The 27543-nt window shown below is 42.2% G+C and overlaps 1 protein-coding gene across 3 annotated transcripts in view; it reads left to right on the top strand.

Annotated features, from left to right (window-relative positions):
* Positions 1-27543, top strand: part of LOC147026933 (neuroligin-1-like) — a 570224-nt gene that overhangs the window by 347171 nt on the left and 195510 nt on the right. For 2 of the 3 annotated variants that reach the window (XM_085882833.1, XM_085882835.1), the window contains exon 3: positions 1661-1873. In XM_085882833.1, coding sequence (XP_085738959.1) covers positions 1661-1873 — 213 coding nt within the window. The remainder of the gene's footprint in view (positions 1-1660; positions 1874-27543) is intronic. The other variant, XM_085882834.1, reaches the window with a different exon arrangement.

Genomic DNA, 27543 nt, shown 5'->3' with positions numbered 1-27543 from the left:
TTATAAGAGTTTGGGATTAGGGTACTTCTATGTCAAATTTTAGAAACTGTTGTCTACCTATTTAATGGCCAAATACTATTTTAATATAGCACTATCTCATCTAATGGGTATTTTTTTTTTAATTTGAAATACAATTTAATGCTCTGAGTTACTTCAAGGATCCTGTGCTTGTTGAGTCCTCGGTGTTCCTTTCCATACAAATCAAACAAAATGTTTTTGCTTCACATAAACCACCATTATGGTCTGGACAATTCCTCCAGATAAATATGCATCTTGAACTAAGACTGTTAGCAATTTCCTGTACACTCAGGACCAAAGAGATTGTTAATTTGTCTGACCATGATTGTTTTTTTTATTCCTGGGCAATAATAATAATCATAATAAGTAATAATTTGGCCGAGCGAAGTGAGCTCGAGGTGATCGTTACTCCTGATACCTGAAACACCCCACAACCGATGCCTACAGAAAACAAACTTTTTGGAATGCCGGCCACATTTTCCATCCAATCATCATGTAACTTTGCTATTAAATTATCCATGGTTGGCACTCCTATGTTGAAAGTTTTGTGTCAATCACTCAAGCAGTTGCAGAGAAAATGAATTTCAAAGCGAATAAAGGTGAAAAAGTGATGGTGGAAGAAAAAAAAAGGTAAAAGAAAAAGTGAGGGCCTCGGCCGAAATGCCACAAAATGGTCAAGGTTGTTGTGGATGCCTATTACTAATAATAATAATAAAATAATAATTTTTCAATGTGGTCACTTCATTGAGGTAAAGTTAATGACATGATCATGCTGTTTATATTCCATGTGAAGTAAAACCAATGACTTTTGTTTCATTAACAGCTCTGTTATAGCACGCATTAACTGCACCATCAATTCTATCATGAAATACATGAGATGAATCTGTACACCATGCATGTGGTTCGAATTCTTCTATGCATCGTAACTGACTAATCTATTTCATTTTCACTTTACAAGGTTGCCAGTAGTCACAGCTGAATACTCTTAATCTCCTTTGAATGGGAATGTCATCCAAGTACCTTATGCTTTCATGGACCATTCTCAGTGGAGATTGAAGTCAGGCTGAGTGCTTTTGAGAAACGAGATTTGAGGGAAGACGATAGGAATGAATTACAGGAATTGATGCGCCAAGGTCACTGCGTTTTTACAGCCAAGGCAGTATTTTGCAAGAGTTAATCATATCGACAGGAAACTCGTCTGTCTTGCCCGATCAAGGACTTTGTACAGTGGGAGTTTAAAGGTTACGGCATCATTCACATGTAGACTGAATAGTTTGCGATTGTGCTGAAGTTGTACGCAAATATACCAAACATAACATACACTGCTTTAATTGTTTCAATAATTTTAACCAGTCTCTGGCGTAATGGTTAGAGCATCAGCTCTGATTCTGGGAGGTTGGCAGTTTGAAGCTTACTCCAGCTGGGTCATATCAAAGACTTGAAAAATGGTATGTGTTTCCTCCTTGCTTCATGCTCAGCATTTAAAAGGGATAGCGTATGGTCAAGCGGTAATAGGTTGGTAACCATTGTGAAAGCTTAATGGGCCTCATGGCTTGTGTTAAAGTTCCTTGTCAGTGAACTAATATTTATTTATTTATAAATCATAACCGTGCCCCTCTTTTTGTTTCCCTTTCCATTACAGGCTTCCTGAGCACAGGTGACCAGGCTGCCAAGGGTAACTATGGATTGTTGGATCAAATCCAGGCCCTGCGTTGGATTAGCGAAAACGTGGGCTACTTTGGTGGCGATCCACTACGGATCACAGTGTTTGGTGGCGGAGCCGGTGCGTCTTGTGTCAACTTGCTGACACTGTCGCACCACTCAGAAGGTAACCGCTGGAGCAATTCAACGAAAGGTATTCAGCTGGGATGTCTTTATACCTAACCCACCCTTTGACTGTTTGATGGCTTTGCATGCTTCCTTCTGATAGTGTTGTTTCATTTGTTTTGCCTTTTTGGTGGATGTAGGTGCAGAGTGCATGCCATGCCTGCTTTCCGTTGCCTTCATGATTGAAATGTGCAAATGATTTTGAAGTCATCCGGCCTTGCTGAAATTATGAGATCAAATTTGGCATGAAAGGAAATCAATACCAGGCTGTTAGGCATCTGTGATCATCATAACAAATCATTCCAATTTTAGATGGCTTCCGTCGGAGTACAAAATGAATGTTTCAAATACCCAATTAAGGTCTGCACCATAAGTGCATCCTCATAACTAATTTTAATTGGTTAGCGGTCATCACGTATAGCATGTAAAAGGACGGAAGACAAGTTGAGACAAAAGAAAGCTGACAAGAGGAATGGAAGACAAAAGGATAGAGGAGGGAAATGAAAGGTCAAAAGGATCTGGGGGTAAATGGTAATAAGTGCAAACTCAAGGTGATAGAGAAGAGAAAAGGTGGGGATGGAACATTTTTGTACATTTGATGAATAAATATCCTATTTAAATAAAACATATTGTTCAGGCAGCATGTAATTAATATAAGTTTTACTTAAATTGGAAGCATGACACTTAATTATAACATATATGAATCTGTTAATCCCAGAACTGCATTGTGCTCTTGATTCTGAATGCAGCCCTCAGGGTGGAAGCAGCTGTGCCATTATTTAAATACTAATTAAAGACATTTTACTAAGAAGAAAGTGAGCATTTCTTCACCGTCAGCAGTTGAACAACAAAACTTGATGAAAGTTTTAACTTTAGCCTCTCCAATCTAATTCAATTTTTCAATCTATTCTATTTGCAATGTACTTACCTCAAAATGAAAGACTGTTTTTTTTGTAATTGCATGCAAAATGGAAATTAAGTGGCAGTTGCAGCAAAATGTACTTTAACCAACCATTCGACAAGGCAATCATTTTGAATACATAATTCATGTAGTCTTTTCTACCTTCCTTATGAGTAGTCACACACACACACACACACACACACACACACACACACACACACACACACACACACACACACACACACACACACACACACACACACACACACACACACACACACACACACACTAGAGAGGGCAGACAGTCACAAACTTCAGGGTAGAAACGCCTAACAGTTTGGGGAGCCTGGAGCCCAATTCACACCTCGTTCAACAGCTTTCCTCAAAGGTGAAAGCCCACTTATAGAATTTCGAGGAACTTGTACATTTATGAAATCAAGAGATGTTAATTAGTGAAGATTGCTTGTAGCTGGGTACTGGCAGATGAAATAAAGGCCATCACTCCTGCATGACTGTTGAACTCTCCACTGACATTAGCTTCTCATGACATTAAAATCAGATGAGTTCATTAAAATTACAGATTAAAAAAAAGAGAAAATATATATATATATATATATATATATATATATATATATATATATATATATATATATATATATATATATATATATATGTTATGTACTCTGAGAAAGGTAATCTTGGTATTTACAAAAAGCTTATTTTGGAGATTAGTGATAAAAAGCATGAGACCAAAAAAACTCAACTTGTATAAAATGACAAGTTACATGAAGACGTGAAAGAAAAATGACGGAAATTGAGCATAGAGCATGGAAGGTTGCGAGGGAAGGCCAGATATTGCGTACCTTTGTCTATGACCTATCTCAGTCCACTTTCCAGAACCATGAAACAAATGCCTTCAAAATCATTGGTATCTGCCGTGATGAAGCTGAGCCTGGGCCTATTTCACATTCCAGACAGGGAAGTGGTCACACTGTCGAGTACCACCTCCTTTATGGTTTTCCACCCTCTGCCCTTTTCGTGCTCTGTTTTTCCCCCAACCTTCCCCCTCCAGATTTCTGCAAAGTGCACTTGGTCTGCTAGTAACCCAATTGTGGTGAAACTCCAAAAATCAGGCTCACTGCTCACCTCCACACATTTTTTCCTCTTTTCTTGTGCCTGTTGAACCAACTTCATCAGTCTGTTCAATATTATTCTTCCCTCCAGGGCTTCAATCCAGCTGCTCAACACCATCTCATGTCATCCACCATCTACACCTATTATCTTTGTGTTTGCCTCCAAACCTTGAGTGACACACTTCCAATTTAAGTAAAACTCCCTTGCTATCATTCCTCCCAATCTCCTTTCTTCCTTCAAATCTCCCTCTCGTTTGACCCTCCCCCTCTCTTTCCACTGTTCTTTCACTCTGCTATATCCTTGTCCATTCTATGTTCCAAAACCTCAACAAGCCTCAACTCCATACAAAAAAACATTGAATTATCTCTTTGTGTCAAGCAAATGGATGTTCCATTCCTTCATTGTGGAGTGACTGTCTTTGAGGGTGCATTGGGTACTCATCCAAAAGTGAGATCCTGGCGTCATTGACTTACTTGCCTTGCTGTATTTACCTTTTTACCACTTTAAATGGATGCTCATAGAACAGAAAGTGAAGAAGTGTATGAAAGGACAGAAGGGGACAGCATGGTAACTCATGGACATCTCTACTAATAAATGTCAGTGTGTCAGTGTGTCTCCTCCATAACTCCAAAACCATGGAATCTAGCAGCTTGAAACTTTGCAGGCATACGAAAAATACTCCAAGGAAGTGCAGGAGTGAAAATTGGGTGTTTGCGTTAATTAAAACACCCCTTTTGAAGACAATTAACAGCCTTATTTAATGATATCCTTCATTAGGAGTTCCTCGGCCACCTCGCTCTCTGGGATCTGAAGGCGTTTCCTAGGTAACCTCGCTGGGGTCTGAAGCCGCCATGTTTTTTGGTCTGCTCAACCTTGTCTTGACTTGAAACAGGCCACAACGATTTTTTAATGATAAAGTTTTTTTTTTCCCCACTTTCCTCACTCACATTATCGAATGCCTGTTCACCATAGCTACAAATCGCTGTGTAAGTTGCAATGCTTATAAACGCCCGGAAATGTCACCGTTCGTTGCTTAAGTTCATTTCCGCACATGCGATCACCATGAGTATCTCTTAAATGAAGGAGACATACCAAAATTTAGCTCAATAATCGAACTTACAAGCAGTTCCGACTCCTAGAAAAGTGTTGATTTGTCCAATTCGGACATATTTGACATTTTTGGTGTCTCCGGGAGGTGTACGCAAATATGACGGTCGGTGATTGTCAATTGCGTGCCAAGGGAGCCGTTTCTTATCAACCGTTTAATTGGAGTGCTTAAGCCAGTGCTCTACAATATTCACACTGTCACTTTATACTGTATATAGATCGACTTGAACAAAGTTCAGGGTGACTCGTCTGCGTTGGCCACGTTTTGTTCTGCGGTGCAACAGATGGTAGCTGCCTTGCTGAAAATATGAAATTTTATTTTCCATGACGTTTCCCGTTTATGACTACATTAGATTACCCGTCATTTTCGCAAAGATAAATACAAATAAAAATTCAACATTTCGCTTTTAAATGTTTCTTCAAACGCTTTGTGCATTGCACGGTAAAGCCACTCGGCACGTTCTTCAACATTCACTTGCGATACCATGGTGCTACACTGGAGGTAGGAAGGCGAAATAAATTAAATGATCACAATGAGAATTTTTTTTCAGTTCTGAAGTAAGGAATCACCACATAATGGCAGGAAAGCCAAGATGTACGCATGCTCGCTCTGTGTGGCCTGGATTTGAATCCCAACCCAGCTCTAAGCTGTCCTCCCGGTGTTTCACAGACCGGGTGATTCATCACTGTGTGTGTCGTCTCTCGGATGGACGATAAACTGGGCGTCACATTTTCCGGAATCCCTCACTTCTCTCACTCCCTACCCTACCCCACCCCCTCTCTCCCACCGCTATCCCTCTTTCCAACCCTGAACTCTCTCTCTCTCTCTCTCTCTCTCTCTCTCTCTCTCTCTCTCTCTCTCTCTCTCTCTCTCTCTCTCTCTCTCTCTCTCTCATCTCTCTCATCTCTCTCATCTCTCTCATCTCTCTCATCTCTCTCATCTCTCTCATCTCTCTCATCTCTCTCATCTCTCTCATCTCTCTCATCTCTCTCATCTCTCTCATCTCTCTCATCTCTCTCATCTCTCTCATCTCTCTCATCTCTCTCATCTCTCTCATCTCTCTCATCTCTCTCATCTCTCTCATCTCTCTCATCTCTCTCATCTCTCTCGTCTCTCTCGTCTCTCTCGTCTCTCTCGTCTCTCTCGTCTCTCTCATCTCTCTCATCTCTCTCTTGTCTCTCTTGTCTCTCTCTCTCTGACCCCTCCCCTTTCACCCGTCTCTCTCCACTCCTCTATCTCTCTCCAAACTCTCCCCATTGGTCCACCATCTTTCACCCCTGTTGAGGGGACTGTGGCATGTACAAATCAGATTCGGAGCTGAACGGTGGGGTGCAAGGGTTTGCTGCATGTAAGAGCTGTTGGTTTTGAATATTTCCATCACAGGTCTCAATGTGTGTGTGTGTGTGTGTGTGTGTGTGTGTGTGTGTGTGTGTGTGTGTGTGTGTGTGTGTGTGTGTGTGTGTGTGTGTGTGTGTGTGTGTGTGTGTGTGTGTGTCATTGATTGGTATCTATATATGTGGGTTTCAGAATGTGGAATACAGTCCTCCCAGGGCAGTCTCAGAGCATCCACCTTCATTTCAGTAAGGGATCACGATTCATGGACTAAGCTGTGAAGTTTTCTGTTCTCAAAGTTTTGTGCCGAGGGCTCTCTTCAGGATCGTCGCTGAGCCCCGGACAGCTTCCAACTGCAGTTCGTTTGTAATAATATTCCCGGGGATGTTTTTTTAGCTCACCTATTAAGTAGTTCCGGTGAGCTTATGGGGAAGCGCGTCATCCGTCCGTAAATACTTGCAACTTCTTCTCAGAAACTACACATATGATTTCAATGAAATTTAACCACAACCTTCATCACTCATTATGGCATAAAAAAAACAACAACCCAGTCTGAAGTGGTCTACAGAAGGAGTTTAATGGGCGTGGTGGGGGGGTTGGGAGTCGGTTGCCCCTCCCTCCCCCCAAAGAGGTTATTACGGATCTGGAAACCATTTGCATTCAATATACAGAAGTCCCAAAATTCAGTTATGTCATTAAGTATGTGTGTAGTCAGATCCTTTTCCTTTTGTCTCGTGGGAGAATCAAGGGCGTGCGTTGCGATTTCTTTTTAGTTAGGTTATTAAATCTTTGCATCCAACAAACCCTCCAACGAACAACCAACAACCATTCCGTTCCCCATCACGATCCACTACCCACCCGCTGTCTACAAGCACTATGACTTGCCAAGGCAGGGTCTTGCAGCAGTTCCTTGCTCCTTCCACAAACGTTGTAACTCTTGCACGACGGCCTGTGCAACATTGATACTGTTACTCATCAAGTATGAACCCGCGTGGAAGACTGGGGTTTTCTGGCAGGGGCCGTTGCAGTGTTGATACTGTTACTCGTCAAGTGTGGGCCCTCATGGAGGAGTGGCTGGGGTTTCCCGGCAGGGGCCAAGGCCCCGCCCTGGAAAGGTGGGCCGTAGGACCTGTCTAATCAGAGGCGGACAGCGAGGTGTGCTCACTAAGGCCCCTCCCTGCTGAGGGAGGTCCATAAATTCCTGAGCACTCTCTGAGGCAGATGGTCTTTTTGAGGTCTTGGAGAGTCTTTTTGGGGTCTTGGAGAGTCTTTTAAAAGTTATTTTGAAGAGTTTTTGGTGGGTGTCGAGGCGGCGAACGTGTCTCTGCTGGCCCTCTATGAGGAAGGGAAGAGCGACCCCAACCCCCCTCCGTGGACCCCGGTCATTCACCACCTGAGCTCCACCATGAACCTCGAGTCCCACACGTGCCACTGGGGACCAAACCAGCGACCATTGTCAGGTGCCGCAGCACAGAGTACCCCCTTTCTCTGATGGCCAGGTACCCAACCAAACTCTGGCCCCCAGCTTGTCTCTCTCCACGGCTGCGAGGGTCCAATAAAGACTCTGGCTTTCTTTTCATTTTGTATGTGTATCTGCGTGTGGGCCCGTCTTTAAGTAGAACTAAATAAGTGCTTTTGGATCATTGTAAATACTTCTTGTATATTCGCGTTAAGTCTTGCTTTGTGTCTTCATTTACTGTAAATAAAACTTGTTAGAAATGTTTCCAGTTCGTTTCCGTCCTGACCCGCCTTCATTTCTTCCTGACCCGCTTTCAGCATTTGCATATTCACATCCATTCAGTTTTCCATGTTTATTCCCATGCTCTGCTTTTCACCTCTCAGTGTTTGCATATTGCCTCTCAATGCTTGACTTATCATCCCCACCATCTGGCTCATTTCAAGTGGTGTTGGTGGAGCCAATCCGCCACGATCAGGCGCGGATCCAACAGGGATCGTTCGGTCCTCCGTGGGGGAAATTTGATGTAGGGGATGCTCATGCACCGCCGCTGCCGCCACCAATGCTACCTCTGGGTCTGATTGCAGAGAAAGGTCTTCCTGCCTTGTGTTGTTCTGGGCCATGGATTCTTCTAACAATGTTTCAGAACCCACCAGTACCAATGTACCAGTCTGTCTTGGTGCATGCTGAGAATTTAATAAAATTTTGATTGGTCCGAATCCCGTAAATTTCTCTATGGAGGCGGAGGGGTTCGTATCTACACTCTTGACACCAAACTGTTGTGGGCCGGGGGTCGGCGGCGAGAATGACCACGAGGTGGGGAAAGCTTGCGTCATCTCTTACCAAACTCCCCAGAACTGGAGGCCGTCGCTCGGATAACTCCACGAGCCGGTGGGTCGTCTAACCGACCATGGCCGCCAATATCTCAACCTCGTAGCATAGGGTCTATTTGTCTATAACCAATTTACCTCATTAACTACGTGATTTCGACTACCAGGGAAACCACGCCCTCGGCACGTCTTGCTCGAACCGGGTCACCCTACCGACTGCGGTAGTGTTCCAACTACCGACTACCAAGTCCGGTTCGGGTGCAGCCGAGCGGAAACTGCCAAAGCCGTGCGGCTGGAATGAACGGATTATCGGGAATAAAAACCCAGCTAAACTCAGATCAGAACCATGCTGGACCAATGCAAGAAGGGACAGAAGTGGGTTGGGAATATTTCTGCCTTTGTCTTTTTATTGTAAATAAACATTTGTAGAAATATTGCCACTCCGTTTCCGTCCCTTCTTGAATTGAAAATTTATTTACAAACTCTGTTGTGTTGTTGTGTGTACAGCTGTTCTGACACGAGTTATTTTTTTTTTGTGTGTGTGTGTGTGTGTGTGTGTGTGTGTGTGTGTGTGTGTGTGTGTGTGTGTGTGTGTGTGTGTGTGTGTGTGTGTGTGTTCGATCATTAAGCATAACGTATCATTCTCTTTACTAAGCTCACCTCTACCCCTCACCTTTCTCTCTTTTTTTTCATACTCCCTCTCTCTCTGTCTCTCTCTCACCCCTCCTCGCACCCCTCCTCGCACCCCTCCCTCCTGCAGTATAGCAATGCTTGGTGAGGCATAGCTCTCCCCACCTCCTTCCCCCTTCCTCGCTATTCCCCCTTTCCTAGCTTCCCCTCCCTCTTGACTCCTCTCTCTCTCAACCCCCTCCCCCTCCCCCCTTAATACCCCTGTCAGCAAAGTGAATGAAAGTATTTGCGAGTGATAAATAAATAAAGTGATAAAGTAATAAATAAAGGAATGAACAAGCATGAAAAGAGTAGATATAGCAGGGAAGGAAAAACCTGCAAGTAAGAGGGTTATGTTAGGAACAATTATTGGGGTAATAAAGCTTGTGGGTAAGGATTGGTGGGGGGTGGGGGGTGCACTACCTATTTCAACCTTTTAGGGAAGAGTTGGATAGCACAGCCTCTGAAATAGTGCAGATGCAATATGAAATGTGTAGCCAGCCTAGATTTTGGAGGTTTAACCAGGATGTTGGAAGAATGTGTACAGTATAACCTGAAGTTGATTGGGATGGTCAGAGGGTCGAAGGGAGCTTAACCAAAGGAAAAGCAGGAAAAAACAGAGGCAATCGGCCTGTTTGCACTGTGAGAGCAGCTGTCCTTGTGTTTTAGCCTCGTTGTGGCAGAATCCAATTATGCTGATAGTTTTAGATTCTCCGGAATCTCGGAGAGACACATGTGATGCTGGGGCACCAGTCTGTAGAGGAGAACAGTACTCCATTTAGCTTTGGACTCTGTCCTTGTAGGCTGTGTGTAGGTTTTGATTTTACAATCAAAGATTTGGGACGAAGGAGGATGTCCAGTTTACAGCTGGCTTCAGAGGCCAGTTGTGCTCTATGTGCAGCCAAGGAGAAATCATGTCTGCTGATGAGGCCAAAAATTTCAACGGACTGAACCTCCTTCTGTGGCTGGGCATATAAATGTATAAATGGGTTCGCTTGATGATCCTTCAGGAAGTTTTTTTTTTTTCAGGAACACTGAGATTTTCCATGATTGAAAGACATTGTCCATTGATCAGACCAGTGTCTAATCAAATCCAGATCAGCAGAGATGGATCCAGTTGCTGACTGCCTGTCAGTGCATTTGATGCTTCATTATACAGTTTAGAGTTGTCTGCAAAATAGAAAGAGAGAGTTTTGCAGAGCATCGGCAAGGCCATTTATGTATATGAGGAACAATACTGGGTCCAATACACTGGGAACTCCATCCTCCACTGGGAGAGCAAAGGAGAGGTTTCCATTGATAGCAACATATTGACTGCATGAGTGGAGCAAGTCAGCAATCCAGGAATGAAGTCAGCCTTGCATTTCACAGGTAGAGAGCTTGGTAAGTAAACCAGGATGTACTGCTGTAGCAATAGACCGAGATATGTCTAATGAAATGCTTCGAACCACTTGTTTGAGACTTAGTGCCTCCAACAATTGCTAAGAGGGGAGCTGCAGCATGTCGAGCATTGCGCATTGAGTGATTGGGATGGATTCCAAACCAACGGTCAAAAATTAGGCTGTTTTAAAACAGGAAAGACTTGTCATTGTTAGCATTGAAGGATTTCATTACTTTGCTTATAAATATAGCAAGCTTACTGGTATGTAGTTGAGAGGATCAGTTTGTGCAACCTTCTTGTGGATACGAGTTATGTTTGCTGACTTCCAGGCAGATGAGATGCAGCCAAAGGAGGACAGGCTGAAAATATCATGCAGAGTTGGGGTAAGAGGAGCAGAGCAGGATTTCAGAACATGGGCAGTAATGCCAGCTGGACCCATCACTAAAGTAGGGTCAAGGATCTACATAACTGTACATTCACAGGTGAGAAGGACACACAAACTCCTCTCGACAATGGGTCTGAGTCGATAACAAGGGACAGAGTGGGATCAGTGAGGAACTCAAGATTTGGAGGCAAGCACAACATTAATACATTCTGCCTTATCACTGGCAGAATCTGCAGATATGCCATTTGAGGTGAGGGAGGGGATGTAGAGGCATACATCATTGTAAGATGACAAGGTTCCCCTATGATTTTGAGGAGGAGACTGGTTGTATAGTTCAGCCTTGAGATTTGCAAGGTGATGCTTTATGGCTTCTCACACTGTGGACACACTTGTGGACACACACTTCATGCCTTACGGAGTGACGTGAAGTTACCCTCAGTCAGGGTTGCTTTTTATATTGAAAAAAAACAAGCTATTTGGCTGCCCACATGGGCCTAGGTGTATCAGGGCCTATTGGTTGGCTGGTATAGATATGAAATGGATGGGATAAACTGGGGGTATGAATGAAAGTAGAATTTTGTGAAAGTAAAACTTTGACCATTTTCATGTGAAGTATGACATTAATTGACTGTTCATTAAAGGCTTCTGAAAGCTTGGAGAACTTATGGGATGTTCATGACCTCTTTACTCAGGTTTGTTGTTTATTTTTTTGCAAAGGACTCCAGGAACTAGTGCCTACCTGTTGGAGTGTCTCCCAGTATTTTTACATAACGTAGTATTTTATGATATATGCACCAACAATTATGGATCGCTCTCTGTAACCTTTGGTACTTTCAGTAAAACGAAAGTAAAACCTCCGTCCACATTGCAACTTGCACAGTTGGTACTGGAACCTTTGCAAAGAAATAAAAAGCCAACATAACTGAAGTTTCTTGCTCTAATTACTTCTCTTCTTTTGATCCTTCACCCTTTTAAACTTTTAATTTGTAATTTAAATGACCACATTTGATTTTAATGTCTTGATAGACAGATACTGTTTTGGGGGTTTGTACAGTTGAGCAGAGTGGGTATAGAAATTTTACCCCAGCAGCACCCAAGTGTGAGCAAAATGGACTAATTTGCATCTCTGCTTTTTATTAACGATATGGTGCCTCTCTGTTCACAAGTGGAATTTTGACTCTTGAAAAAGGCTGTTGAAGGTGCTGTGACCTGGTATCCAGCCAGCTGAAACAATCAGGTGTTTCCTGAAGTTCACTACTGCATTCTTGACTTAGCTGATCATCATCATCATCATCATCATCATCATCATCATCATCATGTACCATCCCCGATGCAGAGCATTTGTGATGCCAATGCAGTTACTAGGCTACAATCCTGGTTGGGTCGCCACTCCGACTCAGGAAGTCAGGGTAGAAATTTAGCTCGCCTACTCTGTGTGAAGGACACAGTGGAAACTTAAACATCCACCAAATAATGCCAGCAGGCCGGCTGCCTGGTTAACGTCCATCCGAGGGATGGCACACATTGATGATGGGATGAAACACTGAAACACTCGTGAAACACTGGGATGACAGTTTATTCTGGGCCGAGATCCAAACCCAATCTAGACAGCTTTGAGACGAGTGTGTGTACATCTAGACCATCCTTAAAGCCCTGATTTGGCTCACAGGATCTAATTCAAAGCAAAAGTTTGCACATGTACATGAGGTGATGCTCCCGAGATATTCCAAAATGGGTGTTGGGGGGAGAGTTAGGGAGGATGACATACCTAACAGAACAAATGATTCTGTTGTGGAATTGGGGAATGATTCTGTTGTGGAATATTGATTTTGCCAAGTTAACAGAAGGTAGAGAATTTACTTTAGCATATAATGTGATAGGCATCGCCTTGTCTCACAGACGAGTAAGATGAAGGAGGACACTTCGCCATGATAAACCCATAGTGCAGGTCACCTCCATGCTCCCATCACAAGCCATTACATGTGAGCAAGTGAGGTTTTTGTGTGTACGTGGCAAAGTTTATAAATCTTCAAAGGGTCTTTGTGTCCATTAGTACAAAATGGAATGTTGAACATCTCAGGTGGGGGCTGCTGCTGCTACTGCTGCTGCTACTTCTACTACTACTTACAGCCCCAATTAATCCAATCTTCTCTGGTGAGGTTGGCCATGGGAAGTTTTGGCCCAAGTCTTTCGCCAACTGGCTGGCCATACTTATGTCTTGACTGAAGGTCCTTTGTACCAGAATTTATAATTTATTTATGGTCCTGGTGATAACTCACCTAATCTTCATGAAAGACACCTTTAAACCTTTTACATGCATCAACTAATGCTCGCAGATTGGACACCCAGCTGAATGTCTATATGAGGGATGGCACACTTTGTGATGCAACACCCCCCCCCCCCCCTGCAAAGCACCAATTAAACGTTTTTACAATCGGGTTGAGAATCAAATCAGATGAGACAGCTGAAAGGTACGTGCACTGTTTCTGCACCATATGCTGTTGGATGAAATCTCTGGATGAGAGTGACAAGTGATGTGGCATGATTGAGCCAGAAAGACTTTCATATTTGTATGATAAGTTTGGGAAATCGTTTGAAGATCGTATGATCCATACAGACCAAGATGAAGTGTCGAACATCGCAGGTTAAAAACTGTGCACATGATGCCACTGGAACAATGCAGAATATTATATCGGCATAATACTTGTGAGAACGAGCAATATACGTAGTTTATGTGCTTGTGGAAGGTTGTTTTTGCCGGAGAGAGTTGAAGGTCCATCACTGTAAGAAGAAATGTCATGTACTGGTCGATAAGCAGTGTGGCATGTCGCTGGTGAAGGTGATTAGGTCTATGGTGGAGACCAGCATGAATAAAAATAATGTGCAGGCTGCAGTGAAATGGTGGGTTGGAGGGAAGTGGCCATTGATGGCTTACATTAGAGCTTGGGATCAACTGCATTGCAGCTTGAATCAGTGATTGATATGGACTCTGAAGGACAGTGCACAACACAAGGTTGAAGCAATAGATAATTTGAGATGCAAGTTTGGAGAGGAAAGATGTGGGATGCAAGATAAAGGTAAAATTTCGCATTGCCAATCATGTAGAGAAAAGAGACTGGTGCTATTGTCGAGAGAAAATAACATTTTCAAGAAAGTTTTTTGAGTGTTACAAGAGAGGAGGAAAAACTTGAATTGACGGCAAAGTGGAATTAAAGACTAATACATTTGGTTTTCAAGGCTAAAACATTTGTAGAGGCTGAGCATCTTTGTCAGAAGAGTATCTTTCAAAGCAACAAATATGGGACATTTACAAATACTCTGATGGAGCGGTGAGGTCTTTGTTTAAGGAGCAGAAAAAATGGATTGCATGAATTATCAAGATAAGAGATTGAAAGGATATAATGTGTACTCTTTTTAGATTTGCAGAGGGATAAAACTGCAAAGCATTTGGAGCAAACACAAGGGTTTGATCATGGCAGCATCAGGTTACAAAAAGATCAAGAGGTCAGAAATAAGGCTTAGGTCAATTCAACTCCATGCCCTTATGTATCTGGTTATAAAGTGGTGAAGACATGCCCAGGTGAGGTTTTATTTTTTACAAAGACCAGGGAAACTCCGCTGGACTCTGAGGAACAATGAATCTCTTCTTGATTCATGGTGCAAGTTGGACAGCATTTACTTCCTGAAGGAATGAAAAGAAAAGGAAATCAACCAGTCTAAATCTGCTTTGTGTGGAGCACAAGATTTTTCTTTGCATTAATTCATATTTAATAAATATAATAATGGCTTGCACAGGCTAGCTCAATGATCAGCACATCAGAACAGAAAGCTGGAAATTCCTGGATTGTTATGCTTCGTGGAATACTCATTCATCACATGCAAAGCATTCAAAAACAACTACATCGCGGCTGAAACCAGGGATGTGTTCCACTAGCAAGTGGCTTGCTTTCGCTTGCTAATTAAGCCAGCCGTTCTGTATCAACCACTTTACAAGCCATTTGGCAAGCGATCAAGGGAGGTGCTTGGCATTCGGTAAGCAAGCTGCTTGCTAACGGAACATCCCCCCCCCCCCCCCCGGTCCACTCTCTTCTGTTTGTTGCAGCATCTCTGTCGTAGTACGAGATGCAATCACTGGTTAGCTGAGTGGATTTCTTTTTTCTTTGAATAATGGACCCAAACCACCATAATCTAATGTTTAATATGTGTGTATGTATATATATATATATATATATATATATATATATATATATATATATATATATATATATATATATATATATATATATATATATATATATATATATATATATATATATATATATATATATATATATATATATATATATGTTGTTCTTCTTTCGGCTGCTCCCGTTAGGGGTCGCCACAGCAGATCATCCGTTATGATCCGCACACTGATTTGGCACAGGTTTTTTTTTTTACACCGGATGCCCTTCCTGACGCAACCCTGGTCGCCTCTTACGACACAGGGACAAGGATTGGGTTTCGCCATGATTCCGGGCTGCCCCACACCCTCTCATAGCACGGCCCAGCACAGAGCTCCCGTCCTCAAGCGATCCTCCAACCCAAGCATCCGAGTAGCCGGATTACAGGCACACACCACACCGACCGATATCTATATATATCTATATATATATATATATCTATATATATATATATATATATATATATATATATATATATATATATATATATATATATATATATATATATATATATATATATATATATTTCTTCTTCTTCTTCTTTCGGCTGCTCCCTTTCGGGGTCGCCACAGCGGATCATCCGTATGATCCGCATAGTGATTTGGCACATGTTTTACGCCGGATGCCCTTCCTGACGCAACCCTGGTCGCCTCTTACGACACAGGGATATGGTACACCTATTTTAACCGGGGTATACGCCGGCCCAGTACACTGGTACTCATTTCGCCGACCTCGGAAGGATGACAGGCTGAGTCAACCCCCTGGTGTATTAATTCAATGGCCCAACGGGGCTTGAACTCAGGACCTTTTGGATCCCAAGCCGCTGCCCTAACCACTGCGCCAACACCAGGCTCGTGTATATATATATATATATATATATATATATATATATATATATATATATATATATATATATATATATATATATATATATATATACATACATACATACATACATACATACATACATACATACATACATACATACATACATACATACATACATATATATATATATATATATATATATATATATATATATATATGTAAATATACATGAACACTTTCCATGGTTCCCAAGTATCTCGCCCTGGTTAGTCCCTCCTCCAGTATGACAGACCTGAGCTTCCTCCTGGTGGCGAAGTTGCTCTCTTCATCAAAGACTCTATTCCTCACTCACCATGCACTGCGCTCTCTCCCCCACACCACGAGGAATACCTCTGGCTTCGGCTCCCTCCACTCTCACCTCATGATTCATGTGTGAATCCACCAAACAGTGATGACTCCATTTACATCTCGCCCTCTGAAAACATGGACCAAGTTCTATCCTCTCATCCCAACTCTCTCTTCCTCAAATGTGGTGACTTCAATTGTCGTCGTGCCAATTGGCTGGGTGTGGGTACCTCTCTCACCTGCCATGGCACTTCAGCAAACGACTTCCGTGACTCATTGGGGCTGACACAATCTGTCAACTTCCCGACTAGGATCTCAACCAACAGGACCCCATCACTTCTGGATTTGATTTTGACCAATTTCCCTGAAAATATCTGATGTTCTTCATCCGCTCCAATCGGTTCATCTGACCACACACTTGTCAAAGAAGACATCTCTCTGGCTGTTCTTAGAGAACCACCTCAGTGCTGTCGAGTCTGGCATTTCACTCAGGCTGAAAGGCAGGGACTTCAAGCAGCCATCAAACTTCTAGACTGGTCTCACATCTCCACTTCCTCCGACATCAACTCGACCTGGGAATTCTTTCAAAGAAACTTGCTCTCTCTCATGCACAGATTTATCCCATCTTGTCTTCAATTGTCCTATCCTTCCTCCCACCCATGGTACACTGAAGCTTGTGGTGAGGCAGTTGGCCTGAAACAACTTGCCTTTGCCTCGTGGAAGGCTAATCCAACTGAAGGCAATCTCAGTTCCTTCCACAAAGCTCAAACCAGTGTGTGTCTACCCTCAGGAGAGCTATAAAACAACATCCTTCTAATCTCAAGTCTGAACTGTCAAACCTCTCTCCCTCCTCCAAATCCTGGAGGAATATAAACAAATCTGTTTCTGGTGTATGTTCCCCCTCCATCCTCTCCCATACCTCAAATGGCTGCACAGCTGACACTGCACATGAAAAGGCTGAAAGCCTAAACTCTGTGTTTACTTCTAATTCTTGTGTATCAAACACATCACTTTCTGTACCCACCTTACCCAGTCACAGCCAGCTGTTCCCAGACTCTGTCCTTTTCTGCTGATAAGGTGGAGAGCTTGCTGTCAAACCTCGACTCAGATTCTGCAACCGGTCCAGATGGCATCAACCCACGTGCCCTAAAAAAACTGCTCCTCTGCTCTTGCTCACCCTCTCTCTGTTCTATTCACCCTCTCATTTGCTCAAGGTCATCTGCTGTCTGCTTGGAAATCAGCAAACATTACCACTTTGCATAAAAGGTGCAAAAACAGATCCCTGCAACGACAGACCAATCAGGCTTCTCCCAATCATCAGCAACATTATAGAATCCATCATCGCTTCAGACGTTAAATCCTTCCTCTTTTCCAATGGCTTGATTTCCGATCATCAATTTGGTTTCAGACGAGGTCACTCTACCCTGGATATGCCGATTCTGCTCTCTCAATAATGGAGGGAGGTCCTCAATGCTGGACATGAAATCAGAACCATATCCCGAGACATATCGCGTGCTTTTGACACAGTCTGGCACCCTGCCCTGCTCACCAAACTCCCTTCCTATGGTATCCAAGGCCATCTCCACTCATGGCTCACAGACTTCCTCTCCTGTTGCAGCCCTACATGGAGTTCTCTCATCCCCTCTTCCTGTCCAGGCTGGAGTTTCTCAAAGCAGAGTTCTGGGCCCTGTTCTTTTTCTGGTTTTCATCAATGATCTCTTCAACTCTCTGGAAAATCCTCTTTATTTTTTTGCTGATGACTCCACCCTCTGTCGTACCATCTGTCATCCCTCAGACCAGCAAGCCACAGCTTCTTCACTCACTGCAGATCTGGGTAAAATTACAAACTGGTCCAACACATGGAACATGTCTTTCAATCCTGACAAATCTCACACTCTCACTCTGTCTCTCTGAAACGACCATTTAGAAAACCCTCTCATCTACTTTCACAACCATCCTCTGGAAGAAGTCCTTTTATTCAAGCTTCACTGTCCTGCTATCTGCCATGATCTTTCCTGGGAAAGCCACATTTCCAACCTGACCTCCAAAGCCAATCGCCGACTGGGAATGCTCCATCGTGCAAAGTCTGTTCTCGGCCCAACTGAACTCCTGACCACATACAAAGCTTTTGTCGACAGCCTGATGGAGTACTGCTCTCTCCTCTGTGCTGTTGTTCTTGCCTCTCACCTTTCTTGTCTTCATGCCGTGGAAACCAAGGCATTTAGGATCATTGGTATCTCCCACGATGAGGCTGAGTCTTTGTCCTCTTACTCTCTCACCACAGGCAGGTTGGTGGTTTATCTGTCTTCCACCGTCTCCTCTCCGGTCTCGCCCGCCCCCTGCTCTGTCTGCGATATGTCCCCACCATATTTCCGTCGGGCGCTCAAGGTCCGCAAACAAACCCTCTTCTGGTAATACTACCAAAATCACGAATCACTGCTCACCTTCACTCTTTCATTCCTCTTTTTTTTCCCACCTTTGGAATAAACTCCCACACACTCTTCAATCCCATTCTTCCCTCCAGGCCTTCAAAACAGCAGTTCACCACCATCGCTTATCTTCTCCCATCCAAAACCTTGATTTTTTCTACTCCCGTTGATCCACCCCAAACCCACCTCCTTCAAATTCCCTGCTTTCCTTCCTGAAAGTCCCTGTAGTGTCCATCTTGTATACCCCATGTTCCCCGCCCAATTCCACTCCTTTCCACAGATCTCCAAATTTCTCTGTTCCCCATTGTTTTGTCCTTCTCTCTCCCACCCCTCTTGTCTCATTCCCCCCTTGCTGTGCGTTGTGTGTTCTATGGGTGTTGCTGTGCGTTGTACCAAGTGCCGTTCTCGTTAAATAATGTAATCAGTGTATTTTTTGGATGATCCATATGCTGGTGTCTCAGAAAGACGTTCAAATTCGCTCATAATGCCTCATGGCACCTGTAAAATCCTCAGGGTGCATAAATTAAAGTGATTCTTCTTCATTGAGAGATAGGGCCAAAAACGATATGTAGCACGATATTTCAAAACGTTTTGGATGGTTTGTGACAAAAATTGGTAGATGAGTTGGGTAGGTGAAAACAACAAGCTGATTCAATTTTAGTTAAGGTCCGGATGGCTATCGGTGGGACACAAAACAAACTGTTCAACCTGGTGGAGGTGTGCGCTCTACCCAGTGCCATTCTTGTTGAAAAAAATTCACACACCATACACTGTATGTTTGATCTCGTGTTACAATTCATAACCTAATGTGCTGCTCTGATTGTAAACTATTCTTCCTGCATTGCCTCAAATTTAAAATTGATTTTGTACAACTACTTGACTTTGTACCATGGCTTAATTATTGCCTATGTTCCATAATCAGTCCTTGTATTGTTATGTTAAATTTTGTGTTTCTGTTATGGCTTGTCCAACACGAGCAATCTGCTTTTTTGGACCCATACTGCCTTCAGGAAATAAATATCATTGAATTGAATTAAGTTGAACAAGAGCAGCAAGAATTTCCCAATTTTACACAGAGCTTCATGTTGTGAATGTCTCAGTCAAATTATACTTTGACGTCGCAAGTTGTAAAAATAAAATGAATTTTAGTACAGGACAATATTTGCTCCCACCGTGGGCACCTTGCCGTGTAGGTTAGCACCCTATTTGGTGGTATTGCACGAAGAGAACAAAGGTGTGAGCCAACACCTCCAATGGAGTTCGAGTTACCTTCACCACCAAAGTGGAAGGAGGTTATGATCATATCTGTTTTAATTTTTTATCAGCACCTCTCATTTCCTGTCAAAATATTTTTTTCTTTAAAAACATCTTTTTTTCTTCCCATTCTTATCATTGTAATTAATTTCTATAAATATTTATTTTCATCTTGTTGTTTGACCATTTGCAAAAGTTCATCTGAGGCTGGTCAGTTGGCTTCCAACTGTCATTTAATCTGCCACTTTGAAATGAGAAGCTTGACAGTTGACATTCCAGTCATTGTTAACCATCATATTACCTGGCTGGGCTGCTGCAGATCTAACAAAAGATTGTTGGAGGCTCTAAGCTTAATGGGTCTAAATGTTCATTCACAGCACACAGCAAATAATCAATTTATCGAAGATAGGTTTAACAGCATTGTATTTCACTTTTTGGGGAAATAGTGCAACGTATGAAGATGCAGATTCGAAATAATGATTATAAACATGACTGGGAGACAAGATGAGGCAAAACCAAATAAATTTCGTAAATTAGGTGTGTGGGTGTGGGTGTGTGTGTTTGTAAATTACTTTTGTAAAAGATTACTTTTGTAAATTAAATTATTTTTCATAAATTACTTTTGGTGGAAAATCCATTATACTGTTCCTTATGTATTTATGTTTCTTATGTATTTATTTGATTCTTGAATATTTGTGAAAACTATGGGTTAACTGACTTCCTGGACGCAACTGAGGTTATGGATCTACTGATGTGGATCCATGACCAAGGTTGTGGATCCGGCATTTGGAAAGGTTCTGGGCCGAAAGGATCAAACCCTCAAGGAAGAACAGTGTCCAGCTGATTATCCATGCAGTTGGGTGTGTGTGTGTGTGTGTGTGTGTGTGTGTGTGTGTGTGTGTGTGTGTGTGTGTGTGTGTGTGTGTGTGTGTGTGTGTGTGTGTGTGTGTGCACGCGCACGCGTACGTGTGTGTGTGTTCAACAACTTCGTGAGATTTCTAAAATCCTCAATTTTCATCCGATTGAATTGAAATTTGAAGAGCATTTATATGTTAGGTCACTGAATTCAACCACCAACTATGTTTGAGGTAAAATATTTTATTTTATTTTATCGATTTTGCAAGTCTGGTGCGATGCATGACATCTTTCTTGTTACTTCCAAAATCAAAGATTTTTCAAGTAAATTGGTCAGTCGATTTTGTTATTCTGTCTGTCTGTCTGTCTGTTTGTCAATCACCTGCAGGTCACAATTCTAAACCGATCGTCATGAAACTTTACAAAGTTGGAGAGGTAGTCTCAACTGAGAAGCCTGTTGTTGATTTTGAGATCAAAGGTCAATGGGTCATCTTAAATTCAAATTTCTAAAATCGTCATTTGTCATCTTATTGACTTGAATGTTTAACACTATTTGCATATTGTGTCACTGAATTGAGAAACAACTATTTTGAGGTCCAAAGGTCAAACTTCTAAAATCATCAGTTTCAATCTGAAAAATAATCATTTTCATCCGATTGACCTGAGCTTTGATTAAGATTGTCAATTTTGATGTTAATGAAAAGGACAATTTGATGCATCCATAGCAACCTTTGGAGGGGGGGTGGATTTTGCAAGTATTGTGCTCTGCACAACGTCTTTTTCTTTGTCTGTTTATCTGTTTTTTAATGTTTATTGCCTCCAGGTCACAATTTTATACCGATCCTCATGAATCTTGACGACATGGTAGAGTTTGTTATGAGTAAGAAGCCTATTGTTTTTGAGATCAAAATGTGAACATCGGCCAAAGGTCAGCAGATTTCTAAAATGCTCAATTTTCATCAGATTGACATGAAATTTGAAGAGGATTTATATTTGAGTTCACTGGATTTAAACAGCCAATTATTTTTGAGGTCAACACCGACAAAAAGTTCACCATACGCCAAAGGTCAACAACTGAGGTGAGATTTCTAAAATCCTCAATTTTCATCCAATTGACTTGAAATTTGAAGAGGATTTATATTTCAGGTCACTGAAGTGAACCAGACAATTATTTTTCAGGTCAACATATACCAAAAGGTCACCATAGGCAAAAAGTCAACAATTAAGCTGGAGTTTCTAAAATCCTCAATTTTCATCCCATTGACTTGAAATTTGAAGAGGAGTTGCATATTTGCTCATTGAATTCAACTACCAATTATTTTTGAGGTCAAATTTGTTTTATGGATTTCGCAAGAATTGTGCTATGTATGACATCTTTCTTGTTTTTGTTTGTTTGTTTGTATGAGTGTACATGTGTTTGTTTTTCTTCGTATTTTTGTTTTTATTTGGGTGTGTGTTTTTAATTTTTTTTCTGTGTGTGTGATAGAATTGTTATGAACAGTTGTGTGTGTGTGTGTGTGTGTGTGTGTGTGTGTGTGTGTGTGTGTGTGTGTGTGTGTGTGTGTGTGTGTGTGTATGTGTGTGTATATGATATATAAATGTGAGGAATAGAAATGAAAAAAAAACGAGATGTGTCTGTCTAAACTATTCATAAATTTACCTCAGATAAAACATTTGTTGGTATCACCTTCTCATTAGGATAAAAGTTACTCCACTTGAATGTTCTACAACCCTTTCCTGATTACTCTCTTCATGACAAGACATGTGATTCACCATATTACATTTTAGTATTTATCTAAATTATTAAAATTCAAATGCGTCTCCGAGTAGTGCATCATTTATGTGGTTTCTCTATCTCCTACATATTTGATGAGGTTTTCTAAGTTTTCAGGTCCTTATGTATACTTTATACCAAATGCAGAATACATGAAATTGATGATTAGAATATAGTCATGAAAAATCGTGCAACACTAAATATATCCAATGAAAACCGAACACTGGTCAAGGCACCCATTTATTGCAGAGCTTAGGACAAGATATACTATTGAGCAGCCTTGGAAAGTGAAGACGCTGGATACTTAGAATCATAATCGTTTTTACACACTGCCAAATTATTGAGCAGGCATTCAAACTCACCTCTGTTCGATCTCTCAGCTTAAAATAATTTTGCTTCTTGAGTCGGTTTCAAATGTAGGCAAAATATATGGAGATACAGGCAAGCAGTGAAAGTTGCTACTAAGTTTAGAAATAAAGGCAAGATCAAGAGAGTAATGAATACTAGTACGAGAAACTAGTACTACAGGAGCAGCTGGGGTAGGGGAGAGGTTGGAAAGAGGGTTTCTTACATATTGGCACACCATGTAGATGGTGGTGTGTTAACATTATTATTAGCTTATCTGGAATTAAAATTCCAGATAAGGTATCATAATCATGCACTGTCCATCCATCCGTCAGTCCATCTCTCCGTCTGTCCGTCCATCCATCCGTCTCCTGTTTCGACTTCTCCAGCCAAACCGCTGGACCAATCTGGCTCAAATTTGGCAGCAACGTTCTGTTCCTGACTGGTAACAGGGATTGCAAAGTTCGTTCTGTTCACTTGACTTTAAGTTGGTCAAAATGGCCGACTTAGTAAATTTCTTCAAAAATATTCTGAGATCATACCATTGCAATCACAGTAGCATGCTCTGCAGTCTCATCAGAGTGGACAGCAACGGCTTCTTGACGATCATTTCCAGAGGCTGATGTTCATTGTAGATGGTGACTGGTTTCCCAAATATATAACAATGAAACTTCTTGCAGGCATGAACTATGGATAGCATTTCCTTCTCTATTTGTGCATGCCGTTTCACCATCTCCGTAAGGGTCCTGGAACTGCATGCAACAGGTCAGTTGTCCTGAAAGAGAACTGCACCAAGTCCACTTCGGCTAGCATCACAGTGAATATCGACTGGTTTGTTAACATCAAAGTATGCAAGAACAGGCGGAGAACAGCAAAGTTCCTTCAGTCTCTCAAATGCTCTGGATTAAGCCGGTTGCCATTGATATTCAACGTCTGATTTCAGCAGCTCTCTGAGTGGAGCTAACTCGTCACTCAACCGAGGGATGAACTTTGACAGATACGTGATAAATCCAATGAAGCGCCTCACAGCTTCCTTTTCGGTCAGAATCGGCATATTATGAACTGCCTCAACTTTGGCTGGATCAGGCGATAATCCATCAGCACACAGTATGTGTCCTACTTACTGTACCTGTGACTGACGGATTTTGCACTTCTGCAGAGTCAGCTTCAGATTGTAATTTGTTGCTCTCTCAATAACCTTTTTTAAAGAATTCGATCATGCAACTCAACATTTGGACCAGCTACTAGAACAACACAAAAGTTGTTTCTGATTTGCAGGCACTTCAAGCATACATTACACACTACATGGCCAAAAGTATGTGGACACCCCTTCTAATTAGTGTATTTGGCTATTTCAGCTGCACCCATTGCTGACAGGTGTATAAAATCAAGCACACAGCCATGCAATCTCCATAGACAAACATTGGCAGTAGAATGGGCTATACTGAAGAGCACAGTGACTTTCAACATGGCACCGTCATTGGATGCCACCTTTTCAACAAGTCGGTTCATCAAGTTTTTGTCCTGCTAGAGCTACACCGGTCAATTGTAAGTGCTGTTATTGTGAAGTGGAAACGTCTTGGAGCAACAACAGCTCAGCCGCAAAGTGGTAGGCCACACAAGCTCACAGAACGGGACCTCTGAGTGCTGAAGCGTGTAGCATGGAAGAATCATCTGTTGTCAGTTGCAACACTCACTACTGAGTTCCAAACTGCCTCTGGAAGCAACATCAGCCCAAGCACTATTCGTCAATGGCTTCATGAAATGGGTTTCCATGGCCGAGCAGCCACACACAAGCCTAAGATCACCATGTGCAATGCCAAGCGTCGGCTGGAGTGGTGTTAAGCTCACCACCATTGGACTCTGGGGCAGTGGAAACACGTTCTCTAGAGTTATAAATCATGCTTCACCATCTGGCAGTCCGGTGGACGAATTTGGGTTTGGTGGATGCCAGGAGAACGCGACCTGCCCGAATGCATAGTGCAAACAGTAAATTTGGTGGAGGAGGAATAATGGTCTGGGGATGTTTTTCAGGGTTCGGGCTAGGCCCCTTTGTTCCAGTGAAGGGAAATGTTAACGCTACAGCATACAAAGATATTCAAGATGATTCTGTGCTTCCGACATTGTCATAACAGTTTGGGGAAGGCCCTTTCCTGTTTCAGCATGACAATGCCCCCGTGCACAAAGCGAGGTCCATACAGAAATGGTTTATTGAGATCAGTGGGGAAGAACTTGACTGGCCTGCACAAAGCCCTGACCTCAACCCCATCGAACACCTTTGGGATGAATTGGAACGCCGACTGCAAGCGAGACCTAATCCTCTCTCTCTCTCTCTCTCTCTCTCTCTCTCTCTCTCTCTCTCTCTCTCTCTCTCTCTCTCTCTCTCTCTCTCTCTCTCTCTCTCTCTCTCTCTCTCTCTCTCTGTCTCTCTGTCTCTCTGTCTCTCTCTCTCTCTCTCTCTCTCTGTCTCTGTCTCTCTCTCTCTCTCTCTCTCTCTCTCTCTGTCTCTGTCTCTCTCTCTCTCTCTCTCTCTCTCTCTCTCTCTCTCTCTCTCTCTCTCTCTCTCTCTCTCTCTCTCTCTCTCTCTCTCTCTCTCTCAATCACCTTTTTAACATTACATGGAATTGAGCACATCAGTGCTCAACCTCACAAATACTCTTGTGGCTGAACAGAAGCAAATCCCAGCAGTAATGTTCCAACATCCTGTGGAAAGCCTTCCCAGAAGAGTGGAGGTTGTTATAGCAGCAAATGGGGGACCAACTCCATATTAATACCCACGAGCATAACCCGCACTCTGCGCGACATGTTGGGGTGGGTGTGTTTGAGAAAGGAAACTGATGCAGAGTATCAGTAGTAATTTTACTTTAAGGCAGTAAGTGGAATACGATTTCACTGTTTCAGAACCATTTTATTTACTTTTTTTTGTACCATGCACCTCATATGATCTTTGAGATAATGTAAGCCGAATATCACGTTACTCGAGCGCAGAACAAAGTCGACGATAGCGCGACACGAAACCACAAACTCGGAAATAATATTTTTATTTACTTTTTTTGTACCATGCACCTCATATGGTCTTTGAGATAATGTAAGCCGAATATCACGTTACTCGAGCGCAGAACAAAGTCGAAGATAGCGCCACACGAAACCACAAACTCGGACATAATATATAAGATGATGTTGGAATGAGATGTTGAACTAATATATATATATATATATATATATATATATATATATATATATATATATATATATATATATATATATATATATATATATATATATATATATATATATATATATATGGAGTACAACACACAGTCAAACTTGAGGTGGGAGTAGAGGGGAACTCACAGCCAGAGATACTCCTGGGGTTTGGGAGGTGTAAGAGCAGCATATGAAGAGTGAGACATTGAGTTTTTGATGTAAAACGCAACTCTGCCACCAGGATGGGGTTCAGGTCGATGAAACCGGTGGAGACAATATCCAGGGAGACGACACTAAGTAGTCAGTGATGTCCTGTGGGAGTAAGGGTTCAGTTGAGCAGATGATTTATGGTTTATCTGCAGCGGCCTGGATTGAAAGCTCTGTCAGGTTGCAATGTAGGCATTGGATGTTTGAGGTCCACACAGTTAGGGATGGGGGAGAGGAGCTGTTGATTTGACATATGGATGTGGAAAGGAGCAAGGAGAGGGTGCCAGGCTGCTGGAAGCTGTGGGGAGGGGGAGAAGCCAGAAGTGTCTTGGGTGAAGCTATGAGGGGAGGAGCAGAGGGGGCAGGATGAAAGGGTAGCAGAAGAGGGGGATGGTACTGACATGGAGAGGTTTGACTCCATGAAACGACGTGAATGGGAAATGTTTGGCGTGTGCACATAGTCTTTGCAAAATTGATGCCTCAGGATTTCCAGACTGGATAACCTGTGCCAGGCTTTGGAGGTGTGGTGTTGCTGAGTGGTTTTTGTGGAAGACATGAAGGATAATTCGGCTGTAATTGAAAGAGGAAGCTGGATGAACTAAACGTTTTGGGAAATAAGCCTCATTGTTAAGGAGAAAAGGAATAGATTTGATGAAGAGGAAGAATGCATTGTTGTTCCTGATGGAGTAATAAACAGAGTAAAGCACTTTAAGATACATTTTGGAAGTGTTTATTTAAAATATATATATATTTTTAATGTTGTGAAGAGGTTTTAAGGAAGAGAAACGTTTCATTAAGTTTGGGGATATTCCAAAGAAAGGAAAGAAAAATGAGTGGTTTCGAGAAGAAAAAAAAATTTCCGATGTTGTTTGTTGTTGGGTTTTTCTGAGTGTTGGTTCTTTTCTTTTTCCTGGTGAAGAAGGAGAGAAATTTTGTTTTGTTTCTTAGGGAGGAGGGGAAAAGGATCGAGTCACGTGTTCGGAAGTAACAATAACTAGAACAAAGAAGTGAAAACGAAGCAGGAAAATGGAGGGG

Source organism: Eptatretus burgeri, chromosome 5 (genome assembly GCF_056783735.1).
Source record: "Eptatretus burgeri isolate ZD-2024b chromosome 5, Ebu_testis_v1, whole genome shotgun sequence".
NCBI lineage: Eukaryota > Metazoa > Chordata > Myxini > Myxiniformes > Myxinidae > Eptatretus > Eptatretus burgeri.
This window is presented reverse-complemented; position numbering and strand designations above follow the sequence as displayed.